Genomic DNA, 14,644 nt, shown 5'->3' with positions numbered 1-14,644 from the left:
CGCGCACTAGCGGAACCCGGAACCTTTGCGACGCCACGCCTCTTCTCCCCCTCCCCTCTGGTAGCCTACGGTAGCTAGCTACCTCCATGTGTGTGCTGCTGCCCCTGTCACAAGGCTGAAGAGTCCACGAAACCAAATCCAAGATCACATTTGTATTGTCTTCTCCATTTGAAAACTTAAATAACACGGTACGGGACCGATACAGACATGGCAGCCCCCAGCTCTTGTATTGTGGTAAGTGTCCCCCCCCCCCCCCCCTCCCACCTATTTTATCTACCCCCAGACCCTTAGCAACAGGAGATAAATGAGAGATTCACGGTTGTCGTAGATTACTGCTTCATTGCCATCTTGTTTGTTTGCTGTAAAGTTTACAATATTGTAGCTTGAAACGAGGCGAATGAGACAGACACGCGCTCTCCACGGACGGTTTATTTGACGCAAAAGAGTGGGCGATTTTTTGAGAGACATATTCAACCTACATGTGGACAGATTTTAACAGTAGCCTACAAATACACATTTTCACACAATTAAACTACCTCAGCCTGAATGTAATGCACGATCTGCATACCGGTTCTACCAGCAGGTTTCCCTATACACATCCTTGAAAAGTCTTCTATAATATATATATATATATATATTTTTTTTTTAAATATACATAGCATTTAAAGTAGACCTTCTTACTTTTTAGGTATCCTGGTGCAATGACCAATTCAAATGTAGATCGTTATGTTTAAAAGATGTGTGTTATTGACCTCGTGTGTATTAAAAGTAGGGCCTGTTAAAAACGAAGAAAAAAAGCTGGGTTCTTGATGGTTTTGTGTGCAGTATCTGTGTCTTTTACAATTCAGTATCTGTGTCTTTTCTTTCAAGGTTTCCCAATCTCAACAACACCAGCCTATTGTACTGTGGCCTCTTTACTAGAGTTAGTAGATAACAGAATGTGCTGTGTTTTCCATGAGCATTTACAAAATTTCACAATCTTTTTTTCTATGATCTGGCCTGCTCACTCACTGCTACACCCATTTCCATACATTGCAATTAAAAAAACTACATTTTGATCAAAGCTTTTTTTTTTTTTAAACAGTGACTTATCCTGTCTTATGTCACATTTCAAGTTGAGTTAACAGCCAGCAAAGTACAACTATCTCGACCAAACATGGACTTTGTTAGCTCAAACTTCAAGGTAGCTCCTCGTTCGAACTTGGGGTAGTTCATATCAGTGGATTGTTTTTCGTGTTTTAATTTGTAAACTTTGTTGCTTAAATAAGGGACAACAGGCCTGTGAGTAACGGTGGAAAATACTCCCACAGATCATGTTTCCACGAGGACATCTGCTCACTATCACTCATTATTATTTTGAACTGAAAGGGTGTAGCCCAAACAGATGGGACAAGTTGTACAGTTTTTTCTTTACATTATAGTGGGTAAAAGAGGAAATGCTTAATGCTAATTCAACCACATATGGTGAGGTGAGGGGAGGGGGTGGGCACACTGGGCACTACTTTGCAAATCCACTGAGAAGTAAAGCAGTGAGATGTTGTTGACTAAATTGGGAGGATCCAGATTAGGCCCCATAGTCTGTTACAATCACTGTGTGTGAGCTCACGGCCACTCACATCGTTCCCACAGCTCCGCGGGCTCTGCAACAGCTGTCACATGATACCAGTCATGCCGAAATCTGGCTTCAAGTGGCATGCAGTTTGACCCGAGACAGTTAATTTGATTTTACAAAAAAAATAAAATACAGAGACATTTATATAATTAGGCATAATATGGAATTCTTGGAAAGCCGTTGGGCATGCTCATTGGGCATTCGGTATTGCTTTTGCGCTTTGGAAAACTTGTTTACTAAGAAGACAGTAGAAGCAATGGGATAGGATTCACAGGCACTGGCAATATGACTATACTGTAAAATATTAATATTTTTTGAAAATGTGCCATGATATAGTGATTGTCCCTTGACCTTTTGTATACTTTTTTCTGTGTGTTTGTATTTTTTGTCCTCTTAACTGTTTGTATAAATTGAATAATGTGAAAAATATACACAAATAAAACATTTAAACAATCAGTACAGAATCAGACCTTCTCCTATGTGGCAGCAAAACTGTCGAAGCCGGAAAAAGTATGGAGGGAGCGGGTGGGAAACGTTGAGCACCTCTAACCTCACGCTAAGACCCCTTCACCTCGTGCCAACCTGTATCAGATGGATACCCCGTGGCCCATGTTAGGTAACACCACAGAGATTCTGTTTTAACCCTTCTGTGACTGTCCATGTTATATTTCAGATCAGTGATGATGAGCAGGGCTACGACTTGGACCTTTTCTGCATACCAAAGCATTACGCCTCCGACCTGGACAGGGTCTACATTCCACATGGACTCATCTTGGACAGGTGGGTTACAATAATGGCTAAAATAGGTCTTTATTGAAGACACCAAAGTTTCAATATTTCCGGAATCGCAACTAGAATTGTTTAAAGGTCACATATTATGCTAAATGCACTTTTTAAATGTGTTCTAACATATCCATGGGTCCACGGTGTAACCAATAACAATCTCTCCTTTTCTCACTCTTCCCCTTTCTGAAACCCCCACCCCTCCCCCCCAATATACTCTAGTCAGAATTCTCCTCGTTTCTGACCTCAAAAACTGGAAAGCCAGAAGCTTCCACTGTGCAGCCCACACCCCTATTTCTTATTGGTCCACGGCCCTGACAGACAGAGGGCGAGGCGTATCTGGCTTCGCTTCCGGACAGCCGACGGGGGGAGCTCAAAGATTGTATATTTACGAGGGGAGCTGCAGCTCTTTATAAAAAATAGGCCATTGAGAGATAAGCTGAACATCAGCATTGTACAATAAATTATCTGAAAGTTTTTTCAGCAAACAATTAAAGAAAAACTTATTAGGGACCACTAAGACCATATAATATGGTGTATAATAGAACCGAAAAGTGTATAATATGGGAGCTTTAAATTCAAACGATACCCAACCCTATCTTTGGTGTTATTATACCCGGGAGTGCTCTAGTAATGACAGATATGCCTGTTGACACGAACAGAAAGGATACAGGAACTACTGCTGACTGTTGCAGAAAACTGAGCCGACTATTCCCCCCATCTCTCCCCCTTCTCTCTCTCTTTCTATCAATTCAAATAGCTCTATTGGCATGGCTTTTGTGGTGTCAGTGTTGACAAAGCATTACAGATATTACAAATAATAACAATCGTTCTCTCTCTCTCTCTCACACACACACACACACACACACACACACACACACACACACACACACACACACACACACACACACACACACACAGGACAGAGAGGCTGGCCCGTGAGATCATGAAGGAGATGGGAGGGCATCACATCGTAGCGCTCTGTGTGCTCAAAGGCGGCTACAAGTTCTTTGCCGACCTGCTGGACTACATCAAGGCCCTGAACAGGAACAGTGACCGCTCCATCCCCATGACAGTCGACTTCATCCGCCTCAAGAGCTACTGTGTAAATCAATCATTTTATCCAATTGATAAAAGCATCTTTTATAAAAGCAGTTACTTGATAATACATTTCGCTATGTAAACAAAGGGTATGTTAACAAAGGGGGCCCACCACAGCTAGCAACATGCCCTTTTACAGAGCATAACACTGGATTTTTGTTCGCACACACAGTACAGACAGGTAATGGATCGTGAGGAGATATTCACTGATTTTGACAACAAGCATTCTCCAGAATCACTGACTCAACCTTTAAAAGATTTGAAGTTTTGTGGGGCATTGCTTTGCCAAGTATTTCCCTTTTTAGTTTGTATGGAGAATGCAAATCCACATCTCCACGCATGAGCGAGCAGTACACGTTCTTGCACATAATTTCACACTCGCTTACTACTGATCAAAATATGGTGGTGCTGAAAATCATAGCAATGTTCCAGCAAAGGCAGGGAAGAATGCATTCCTTTTAATTGTAATGTTTCAATCCAAACACATGTATTAGCCAAATTATGAGACAGTTTGCAAAATAAGAATGAACGTGCGTTTCTCTCCACTGCCATTTTGTGAATATCAGGTTTTGAGTATATTGAAATGAACGATGAATGGGACCTCTCATAAACCCACTCACATCATGACCATCAGGAGCAATTCAAGGTTTATTGTCTTGATCAAGGACGAATTAAAAATGAACATATAAACAGGTGAATGGTTCAGCTCTTAGTGATCCACAAAATGGGTTGAGTGAGAAATACTGAATGGAAACATAATTTTGTTCACTGGATTGTTACATGTTGATGCATTTAAATCTAACAAACTATATATTGTGCAACAAAGACAGTTTTTTGCATTAACAGAACCACCATGTTAATGTTACTTGACACATTTTCTGCAATAAAATGTTAATTCTGTCTGTTTTCTTCTTGCCCTCACAGAACGACCAGTCGACTGGTGAAATCAAAGTAATTGGTGGAGACGATCTCTCTACGTTGACAGGAAAGGTAAGAAGTGTTGAGGTCGCCATGGTTATGATTATTTAAACATGGCTTGATAATTATGACAAAATCCATTCTTTTATATGATTTAGGGAAATTGTCTGGACTGTGTTTTGAGACAAATACGTCATGTGATTAACTGTAGAAAACACACATTTGTTTCTCTGTCTGCTGCCAAATCTTTATCTGTAAAAAGAAAAATCTTTCCTGCTCCACTTATACTTCGCTCATTATGGCTCCCTTAGCTTCCTTCTCAAAGATGCAATGTTAACTTCCTGGGTAACTGTACTGAAAAGGCCACACATGTCACATTTCTTCTTTGGCAAGCTCCACTGTTATTCTAATATAATTGATATTTTCTTTTCACACAGAATGTCTTGATTGTGGAGGTACGTACCAAAGTTTTCTTCCACTATAAATTAGAAACTGTTTTATATTCCAAGACGGCTGTTTTGAACTTCTCTCATGATGTGATTCAAGGATATCATCGACACTGGGAAGACCATGAAGACATTACTGGAACTCCTCAAGCAGTTTAAACCCAAAATGGTTAAAGTAGCGAGGTAATTTGATCCCTTTGCTATCAAACCACTGCTATCTTGTGATCATGTTTGTCTGGTCTGTTGGAATGTTTTCCACTGAAAGGCTTTATATTTAGACTGATGTGTTTCTAAGCAGTTTTTGTGTGACTGTGTTTTTGAAGTATTATGATTGATGATGGGCTTGATTTTTGTCCTCAGTTTGTTGGTGAAGAGAACACCCAGAAGTGTTGGCTACAGACCAGACTGTGAGTTCAAGATAATATATGTTTTTAGCAGATTGTTTGTGAAATGTGTTGTTAGCGTAATGTACTGTATAGTTGCCAATAAGTGTTCTAATAATAATAATAAAGCCCTGCATACTTTCATTTTAGTGTTAAGAATTTGCCACAACAAAGGCTAGTAACTGATTTTATCCACTTGTTTCTTTCAGTTGTAGGATTCGAGGTACCCGACAAGTTTGTGGTGGGCTACGCACTAGACTACAACGAGTACTTTAGAGATCTAAATGTAAGTATTTTGGAAATGTATATATTTTTTTAACTTATGATAGTTCTGAGTAGAGTTGGTACGGATTGTGTTAACAGTGTGTTGCCAGGTCTGACGTTGCAAATCCATAATATGTTGCAATACTCATTGATCCTTTCTCTCTTTCAGCACATCTGCGTCATAAGCGAAACGGGGAAGGAGAAGTACAAGGCATGAAGAGCAGCTCGAAACAATTTTCAAATAACTGGTCATATCTTTTCCTTATGCGATTCCTTTGATGTTTTTATTTCTTCATTATTTGTATCCCACAAATACTCAGCCTGCTTAAGGGTCCCTGAGGATACACTGATGGCGTTATAATCCTTATAAACCGCTGCATTGCCTGTTTTAGCCACGAAACACACACACACACACACACACACACACACACACACACACACACACACACACACACACACACACACACACACACACACACCTTAGATAGAACCACGTCTGGGTTAAACAGCATGGAACCCAGCTTTGCCTGAAATGAGTACCACGCTTTTATGCCCCCACACTGAATTATTGTTTTTATTTTTTTAAACAATGGAGTAATTTATTCAGCAACGCTGCTAGCTTTAAATATGAAAATTGTGCTACAATAAGAATTTAATTAGAAACCTTATATTTAGTAAAATATTGTTTTTATTGTAATAATTATACTTATACCGGGAACTATCAATAGCTGTTTTTAAAGAGGATGTTACGTTTTCTTTAAATGTATATTTTGGGACCGAACACTGCGTTGTGTGATGAGATACACAGCGTAGAAAAGTAATAAGCAAGTTTATTGTTGTCCCTGAATAAGCACATGAGCATGCTGAAGATAAAATGTCCTCTGAATTATGAGTGATAATGAAATCTTTGTTTGAACAAAATCATCCATGCATTTGATTTCTTTGTGTAACATAAAAAACAAAGATCCTTTTTTTATGCTGGAAAATATATATAGTTTACAGATGTGTAAATGCTCAATTGATGGTTAAAGATAATCAATCATATTTTTGAAGTACTTAATCTGTATGTAAGGGTCGTTGAATTCGACATCATTGAATTATTTCTGTTTACTTTTCAAAATGCTCTTGTTCATCGCTGTGAACCATTGTCAACTGAATTTTGCTTGACCACAATCCATTAAATGTTCATACCCCTCCTGTGACTAGTGCATTCTATTACATAGCTTTTTTTCACAATATATGACACCAAACACTTATATTTATATTCAATATTACCCAATATTCAAGCAACAAATAATACATTTCATAATGTTTAATTTTTTATCTCTGAGTTACCATGAGGATATTTTATTTGTCAAAGCTAAGTTAACATCTTATTTTTTCTTTTAATGGTTGAATTTAGCTTCCATACATTTTAACTCTGGTGTGATGAGACATTTTACGTTTCAACGGCACTAGTTGCAGGTGGAAGAGGTTTATCCGGGGATACTCGGAGGAGTGGTTCGGCCTAAGCGAGCACGCGCCGTGGAGGCGGAGCGATATGATTGGTCCGGCCTGCTGGTGACGTTACAAAGGGGCGTGACGTTTGATGCTAGCTGCTAGCTACTGTGTGATCATCTGGGATCAGCTTCATTCTTGGCGGCAATCTCAAGAAAAACGAAAAAAAAGAAAGGCAATGATATAGCTTAGATTATTTATAGCAGTTTTAGTGTAGTTCTGTGAACTGTAGCAGCTTCCAGGCCGATGGACAGGGGCAAGTAGTGAAGTGGTCACCCGGCCTCCCTCTCTCCTCTCTGGACATGGCATTGTGGCTACAGGCGTTAATGCTAACTTAGCTAGTGTAGCCTATCAGGCTAGGTCACAATAAGTGCAGCAGTATTAGCTTAAATTAGCTACTTACAGTGTTATAGCTGGTAGGTTAACTCCCGTTAAGAATTTCACTTAACCTGCCGCATCGTTCGATTAACGTCAACCACGTTAAACCAAAGTTAACAGCTGTTTGAATTGGCTAACGGGAGCTAACATGCACCAGCAAACAAACAGGTCGCTGGCTAACTGTTACCGGGCATTGTGCGGTATGTAGCCATGGCGTGCTAGCCATCCATCAGGGGAAAGTTGGTGACTCCTAATAACGTCTGCATAGGCCTTTTCTGGCTAATCATATAGTTGTGATGGAAAGGATTGATAGGATAACGTTGTTGTGAGTGATAGCAAACGTTTAGTTGCTCAAAAACACGACTAGGCCTTCCATATATCCTGTGAGTAAACTGCGTTGCGTTAGCTGGGTTGTCTCACTTGCCCTAATTGATTATGAGTCTGCAAAACATCTAAGAGTTTGGAGAGCAACAATGTAACACCACCACTTAGCTGGCTGGACGTTTTTAAAAAGCGTATGAATTTGTGATCAGAGTCAGTTAGCTAAGGAAACCATGAGCAACTCGGGGGTTATGCCACAAGAAACGATGGAGCTGGATCTGGAAATCTCATCGTTAGCCCAGGGCGATGGACAGTTGAGGAGATCCAACAGTGCACCCATGATAAATGGCTTAAGGTTCTATATTATGGAATAGTTACATTTCATAAATTTACTAAATAATAATAATAATAATCTGAAAGTTAATTGTTTCAGACACATTGAAGTAACTACATTACACTGACCTCATGGGCAGGAGACACATGGCCTATATATTAATATGTGAATTTGTCATTCCAGTGATAACGCCCCAGTGTTCCAAAGAGAGGTTCTGCGTAGCCGGAGAAATAGCACTACAGTTGTGAACAGGCCCAACATGGTACAAGACTGTTATTGAAAAAAAAAAAAAAACATTTACCAAAGTAAATTTGTGTCTTGAATTATTTGGTATTGAATGTTCTCTCCACACGCGTCCCTCTCCACAGGTCCCTTCGTCACCTGTTCGTGTCCCCAGCACCAGACTCCATCAGATCAAACAAGTAAGAAAGGGGCGACCACGTTTGAAAATGTTTCATGTTAAAAAAGGAGAATGTCAGACATGTTGCAGTACTTCAGATTTCTCGCCAAAAGATTAACCGAGTTAGGCTTCAATCTGTTACAATGTAACTTTGTCTCTAAACCCTGATCTCAAAATATAACATGCTCGAGTTACACATCGCAGGGCCGTCGATCTTATAGAAATGATCGTTTGATGATAACCGACTCAAACAGATCACTGGCTTAATTAAAAATGGTTAAGGTTTGCTTTTAACATGAGATTGGGGATGTACAATACCATTTTCTAAGTTCGAATGAGGCCTCACTGCAATGACTTTAGATAGAATAATGTTGGTGTGGCATTTTGAAATCAGATTTTAAGAATTTGTTATTCAGAAAAGTTAAGAAAGGGGTGACTGTTAGGAAATGTTTCTTGTTGATAAGGAAGCTTGTCACACCACAAACTGTCTCCCTCGGTTGCCATAGGGGATGATGGAGTAAAAAAAAAAAGAACACATGAGAGTAACACTTTCTGGAGCTAATAATCGGTTTAATAAAGTTGATGATTTGCTGGTATCGGTTTCCCACAGAGGTGCTGTCACTCACTGGCTGGAGTTATTTAACTAGCTGAAATGAAAAAAAAAGTTTTGGATGTGTTTTTAGAATCACATTTGAATAATTAATTTCATTTAGAAGAAAAGTTAAAACTAAGATGACGTGTTAAAGCCTTTTTATAACCATTCCTCTTGTGTGTTTTGCAGGAAGAGGGTATAGATGTGATGAACAGAGAAACTGCTCATGAGCGGTAAGCTACGTTTTTATTGGTGCAGTTGGTGGATGAGGGGATTTTCTTGAACTGTTACCTTGTTGTCTGTAAACTGCAAATAATCATTAACTTGTTGTCTGTTCTTCTATTTGTATACACAGGGAAGTTCAAGCCGCCATGCAGATGAGTCAGTCCTGGGAGGAAAGCCTAAGTCTGGTAAAGAATGACACTACATTGCAGTTTGTCCAGCAGCCCCCATCAGTGTTTGTTGACATGTTTATGCTTCTCTTAGTCCCTGAACGTCAGCCTCTGTTGAACTTTACCACTGCATGTTTTTGCCCTGGGCCCGTGTTGGCCCTTGGCAGGTGTGTGCCTCTCTTGAATCATGTGGAGAGAAGGCACAAGTACAAACATGCTAGATTATTACACTGGGTGTTAACAGGGCCGCCAGTCTATCAAGGTCAGGCTGAGTGGTAGTATAAGACGCCCACATTAATTTGATACATATACATTTTATGCTATACGTACAGTAATGTTAAGATGTGACGTAATATGAAACTGCCACCAATGTGTTTTGAAAATTGTGTTTCCTCAGAGCGACAATGATTTGGAGAAGTCGGCCTCTTCGTCTCCAAAGCGAGTCGACTTTGTGCCCGTGTCGCCCGCACCGTCCCCGACCAGAGGGATCGGAAAAAAGGTACAACTGATCTCAGTGTTTCCACGTAACCTGATTATACTGCGAGTAAACGGAGGACCGTAGTACGCTAAACTGATTTAGCAATCAAATGACATGCAATCAAATTAGTGAGTAGAAGTCTACAGGAAGAGATAGGTTAGCAACAGCAAAACAAACTCGGTTCCTATTGAGTTTGATGCAGTCTAAAAATACTCTTGCATTTTTCTTTCTTCACTTTGACCTCCTTTTAACAAAGATAGCTTATTTTAATACACTAACACATCATAAACAATATAGTTTTGCTTTAATCTGCTACCAGCCAAATTATGATTGTATAGTCATATCCTGATAACATCTTAGACTTCATTGACATCTTGTCTTTTTCTCTTTCTTGCGAGCAGCAGTGTTTCTCTCCTTCACTACAAATCCTCGTGAGCAGCAACGGCCTGACGCCTAGCCCAGTACCCAGCCCCACACGCCGCTTCAGGTGAGCGCTAACTGTTTGAGTTAATAACTACAGTTCATAACTTGATAATGTACCAGTGTGCCTTAACTCTTGTTCTAAATTAAGGACTACTTGACTCACATCTGTTTGCTGTGAGACTACAGTAGCACCAGCTGGCTCCAATTTGACTAATTTCTACTAGTGGCATTAAATGGGTTCCCTTTGGAAAAGAGCCCATTTTTATGCACTTCACAAATATTTACAATGACATATCTTACAGGTGCATTTGTAACTAACTGATGGTGACTTCTTGTGGCAAAATTTCAAATTATATTGTTTTAAAAGTGTATTTATTTCTGTATTCTTTAGCCGACGGAGTCAAAGCCCAATCAACTGCATCAGAGCCAGCATACTTGGTCCAATGAAACGCAAAGGTGAGACAGCAAACAGGCCATAAAAAAAATCCGTAATGTTTTCATAATCCTTGTCTCCTGAACTTTTTAAACCTCTACTACAAGACACACTTAATAATGTATGGAAAATACTTGAGGTTGAACTTTACCACTGCATGTTTTTGCCCTGGGCCTGTGTTGGCCCTTGGCAGGTGTGTGCCTCTCTCGATTCATGTGGAGAGAAGGCACAAGTACAAACATGCTAGATTATTACACTGGGTGTTAACAGGGCCGCCAGTCTATCAAGGTCAGGCTGAGTGGTAGTATAAGACGCCCACATTACTTTTTCATATATTTTCTTTTTATTACATCATGCTGTAGAGATGTGACATAAGATGAAGCTTAAAGGCAACACAGGAATATATACATCTTACGGGTTGATGCGATCCTGATTGTAAGTCATCAATCGTTCGAAATGCCTTTTTGAAATCATTGAATCCACCTTAACTCGGGGTCATGTTCGCAGGAGTGCCAACTGCCAATAGGGTAAAATAATGTAATTAAACACTGTATTTCATCCAAATGTCCTGTTTTTAAATCAGCCACAGACTGTATTGTATTGTATTGTGAGATTACTAAACATGTGGTTCCCTTTCCTCTTTAGGAGGTGAGATGGAGATTGAGTCTCAGCCGAAGAGACTGTTCCAGGGAACCACCACCATGCTGTCCTCAGACGTCTCCAACCTGTCAGATCTCAGTTCATGGTAAGAATACTGTTCACATAATGAGCCTCATGTGAACGCTCCACAGTGGGACAGGAAGAGTTACTTAGGATTCATTGGCTGTGTTAGATTTGAGGCAATTCATCCAGCGTAGGGTTGTTTATCATGATATTTATTGGGGGAAAAATAGCTTCTCACAACACAATATATTTACTTTAGCTACCTACTAAGGTTTCCCATACTGTTGAGCTATTGCCCTTTTTTAAATATTACACTTTCACTACTCGTACTCTGCCAAATGCTGTAGAGTTGTTGTGAATATCAGCTCACAGTGTCATAAATTGTCTTTTGACTAATTGATCACATGATTGGCTATGTATTATTAGTTTTCTAAACGGACTATCTTACTGAGTGACTCCCTTTTATCACACACAGCTATTAGAAATGGGTGTAATAGTCGTTAGGTTTGGGAGAGTTTTGCGTGAATGTATTTTGTGTTCATTTTCCAATTGGAGTGACTAGAATCAACTGAGATCTTTTATAGACTCAGATTGTGATGCAGGAGATTTTTTAAATTTAAGTAAAATGTATTTATATAGCGCTTTCCACAGACAGGGTCACAAAGTGCTTTACAATGTGCATAGGAAATAAAAGCATAGTAAAATACTAGTAAATATGTCTCTAAGAATAAAAATAATTATTAAACACAACAGATAAAATTAGCAACATTTAAAAGACAGAAGTTATCCAAAAGCTGAACTTGTGTTAAAGGCCAATGCAACAAAAAAAAGTGAGTCTTAAACTGGTCCACTTAACAACTTTCAACTTTATTTCCTCCCAGTCATTCTCCAGACCTGCTGGACGGCAGCCTGAGCAGCGTCTGCTCGTCCACCGACTCCCCGGGCAAGATGGAGGGAGTGTCGCCCTCCTCGTCCAGCAACTCGCCCTTCGCTTCCATCCAGGACCTTTCCCCAAAGTGAGACCGGCCCGGGACGATGCACACTATTAAGGCCTTTCTCCGGGGAACAAACCTCCCTCTCAGACCCTCCCATCTCACCTAAAACTAGATTTGGTTTAAGTGGATCTTTCCTCCATGTTTTAAAAAAAAATTGCTACATCTCGAAGGGTTAAGATATGTTTGAATTAAGGAAATGAAAGCCATGCATCGGGGTTATTTGTGTGCAAGAGGTAAAGCCTAGTGTAACTAGGAGAGACTGCAGACACTGAGCACCAGCTGCTAGTAGAGGATCGTGGATGGTGCATTGCTTTCATAGTGGTATTGTGTTCAGAAATGGATTTGCTTCAACTCGTATTCCTACCAGTTTCCCTTTAACTGGAGAGAGACATTAAGCACTGGACAAACGTGTTAAAAAAAGACTATTGGATGTGTACATTTCCCTGTTTTTGTGCTGGCAAACTTATGACCACAAGCTGTTTTGTATGTATGCAAGGGGCAGATTTTGTAAGAAAAAGATTTAACTTATTGTTTTCCTGCTTTGTTTGTTTGTAATTATGTATATATGAACCTTGTCAAAATGTCATACATAGTTTTAAGTTTTGGGGACTGGCTGTGTTTGAATATGGACAAATGTCTTCAACAGCAAAAGGTTTTCTTTGTAAAAGAATATAAAACTACTTGTGGGGTACAAACTATTGACATTTCCTTACTGTTATATTGTAAGAAAAGTTTTCAGCAGATATTCTTAATATTTTTATGGACGGAGGCTGTGAACTGTGGTGAATTGTTTCAGTTTGGCTTTTATGCCCCAAGAATTGCTGCAACTTGAATTGCCTAGTGTGAGCAATTTAATGCAACTAGCAGTTAGTAAGATGGTCGCCACTGTTGGGCTTTCAACACTAAAAGGATCCTCTTTATGCTGTGTTTACGTTGGGATATTTTTTTTGTAGATAAGCAGAGTATAGAAATTATTCAGTTGTCTGTCTTCTGAAGAAATGTTCTTATTTATGGATGGAGAGAAAATGTTTATTAAAAAAAAAAAAAAAAATATGGATGGTGATAGCTTTTTATCCCTATTTACTGTTGAAGTGTACCATTTGTGTTACCGTTACCGACACCAAATCAACCGACTGTTGGGTCCATGGGCACGCGCAGCGAAAAAACAAAATGGCACCATCCCATTGTGAGTAATGTAAAGAGACTGCTGTTCCTGCTGTGGTTACATTTATTAAAATAAGCTTTTTTTTTGCACAGGAGATTTGGATCCTGTAATTGTTTTTTTTTTTTTAGCCTGTGTGTTGACGGGGGAAGACGTTAAAAAAACTTGACTTCATCGTTAAAGTAAAAATATACAGTATGTTAGAGGTAAAGCCTGTACTGTGATATTTGCACCTAAACTTTGCTTTAAACTGTCGTGGACCCTCCTCGTGTCCAGTTACCCCCTGTGATGTAACGTCCTCGTGTCTCTGTAGCCTTCCATGCGTTTGTACAAAACAGGAAGTGGTTGTAAATCATTTTATGGAAGTGTGGTTGCAGTTTATTTACTGAGTGTTCCCCTTTGATACGAATAAGAAAATGGGGGTTAGATGTGTCAAGATATTTTTTTCCTTCCCTATGTCATCTTATGAAGTGTTCAGAGCATGAATTTAGCAAATATTAAACTGTTACTGTATGTCTGTAATATTACTGTATGTCTAATAGGCTAACACCTCGCCTATGCGTGTGTCTTTTGTGATTGCAATCGTTGAGACATCGGGACTAAATAAATTATTTCTTTATTACTTTTATGTGCGTGTGTAGCTTTTTTAAATATTCCGAAACCTACATGATGTAAAACCTTTTCGCTGCATCCAGGGCACTACTAAGACCACATGGTTTCTAAAACCGTATTCACACCATAGATAGTATATAAAAGATTCACACAACATGGACCTATTATAAAAGATTCACAACGGTGGAGCAGTAGGAGTGCCAAATAAAAAAAAATTCTAGAATAAGGAAATAGAACTGGAAATATAAAAAGGGAATTCCCCTTTAGACATGCAAAAGGTAATGACAACAACAAAGAGGGTTTGTGTGGGAATACAAATGGCAATACGGGCAAGGCAAATGCAATCTGGCTTTACATTTACACAATACATTCCTCTTCATATTTACACTTTCATTTTCTTAATCTTTTAGACATTTATTTATTTAAATTTGGCACTCCTGCTCATAGCAAATGGAAG

At 39.3% G+C, this 14,644-nt stretch overlaps 2 protein-coding genes across 2 annotated transcripts; both read left to right on the top strand.

Annotated features, from left to right (window-relative positions):
* Positions 1 to 50: 50 nt before the first annotated feature.
* hprt1 (hypoxanthine phosphoribosyltransferase 1) lies at positions 51 to 6,709 on the top strand. The gene is made up of 9 exons (XM_080035559.1): positions 51 to 234; positions 2,286 to 2,392; positions 3,317 to 3,500; positions 4,421 to 4,486; positions 4,852 to 4,869; positions 4,961 to 5,043; positions 5,221 to 5,267; positions 5,453 to 5,529; positions 5,677 to 6,709. The coding sequence occupies exons 1-9, from the start codon at positions 208 to 210 to the stop codon at positions 5,722 to 5,724; spliced, it is 657 nt and encodes a 218-aa protein (XP_079891685.1). The 5' UTR covers positions 51 to 207; the 3' UTR covers positions 5,725 to 6,709.
* A 394-nt stretch (positions 6,710 to 7,103) lies between these two features.
* pabir2 (PABIR family member 2) lies at positions 7,104 to 14,107 on the top strand. The gene is made up of 10 exons (XM_080035299.1): positions 7,104 to 8,058; positions 8,221 to 8,299; positions 8,406 to 8,459; positions 9,219 to 9,262; positions 9,385 to 9,439; positions 9,819 to 9,920; positions 10,301 to 10,386; positions 10,714 to 10,778; positions 11,401 to 11,500; positions 12,300 to 14,107. Exons 1-10 carry the CDS (start codon positions 7,937 to 7,939, stop codon positions 12,436 to 12,438), a joined length of 846 nt encoding a protein of 281 aa, XP_079891425.1. The 5' UTR covers positions 7,104 to 7,936; the 3' UTR covers positions 12,439 to 14,107.
* The last annotated feature ends 537 nt before the right edge of the window (positions 14,108 to 14,644 follow it).

The sequence above is a fragment of the Ammodytes marinus genome (assembly GCF_949987685.1).
Source record: "Ammodytes marinus genome assembly, chromosome: 10".
NCBI classification, from domain to species: Eukaryota; Metazoa; Chordata; class Actinopteri; order Uranoscopiformes; family Ammodytidae; genus Ammodytes; species Ammodytes marinus.
This window is presented reverse-complemented; position numbering and strand designations above follow the sequence as displayed.

Coding starts and splice junctions, on each gene's coding strand:
- hprt1 (XM_080035559.1), top strand. CDS start 208: ATGGCAGCCCCCAGCTCTTGTATTGTG. Junction 235..2,285: donor CCCCCAGCTCTTGTATTGTG/GTAAGTGTCCCC, acceptor GTTATATTTCAG/ATCAGTGATGATGAGCAGGG. Junction 5,530..5,676: donor AGTACTTTAGAGATCTAAAT/GTAAGTATTTTG, acceptor TCTCTCTTTCAG/CACATCTGCGTCATAAGCGA.
- pabir2 (XM_080035299.1), top strand. CDS start 7,937: ATGAGCAACTCGGGGGTTATGCCACAAGAAACGATGGAGCTGGATCTG. Junction 9,440..9,818: donor GGGAGGAAAGCCTAAGTCTG/GTAAAGAATGAC, acceptor GTGTTTCCTCAG/AGCGACAATGATTTGGAGAA. Junction 11,501..12,299: donor CTGTCAGATCTCAGTTCATG/GTAAGAATACTG, acceptor ATTTCCTCCCAG/TCATTCTCCAGACCTGCTGG.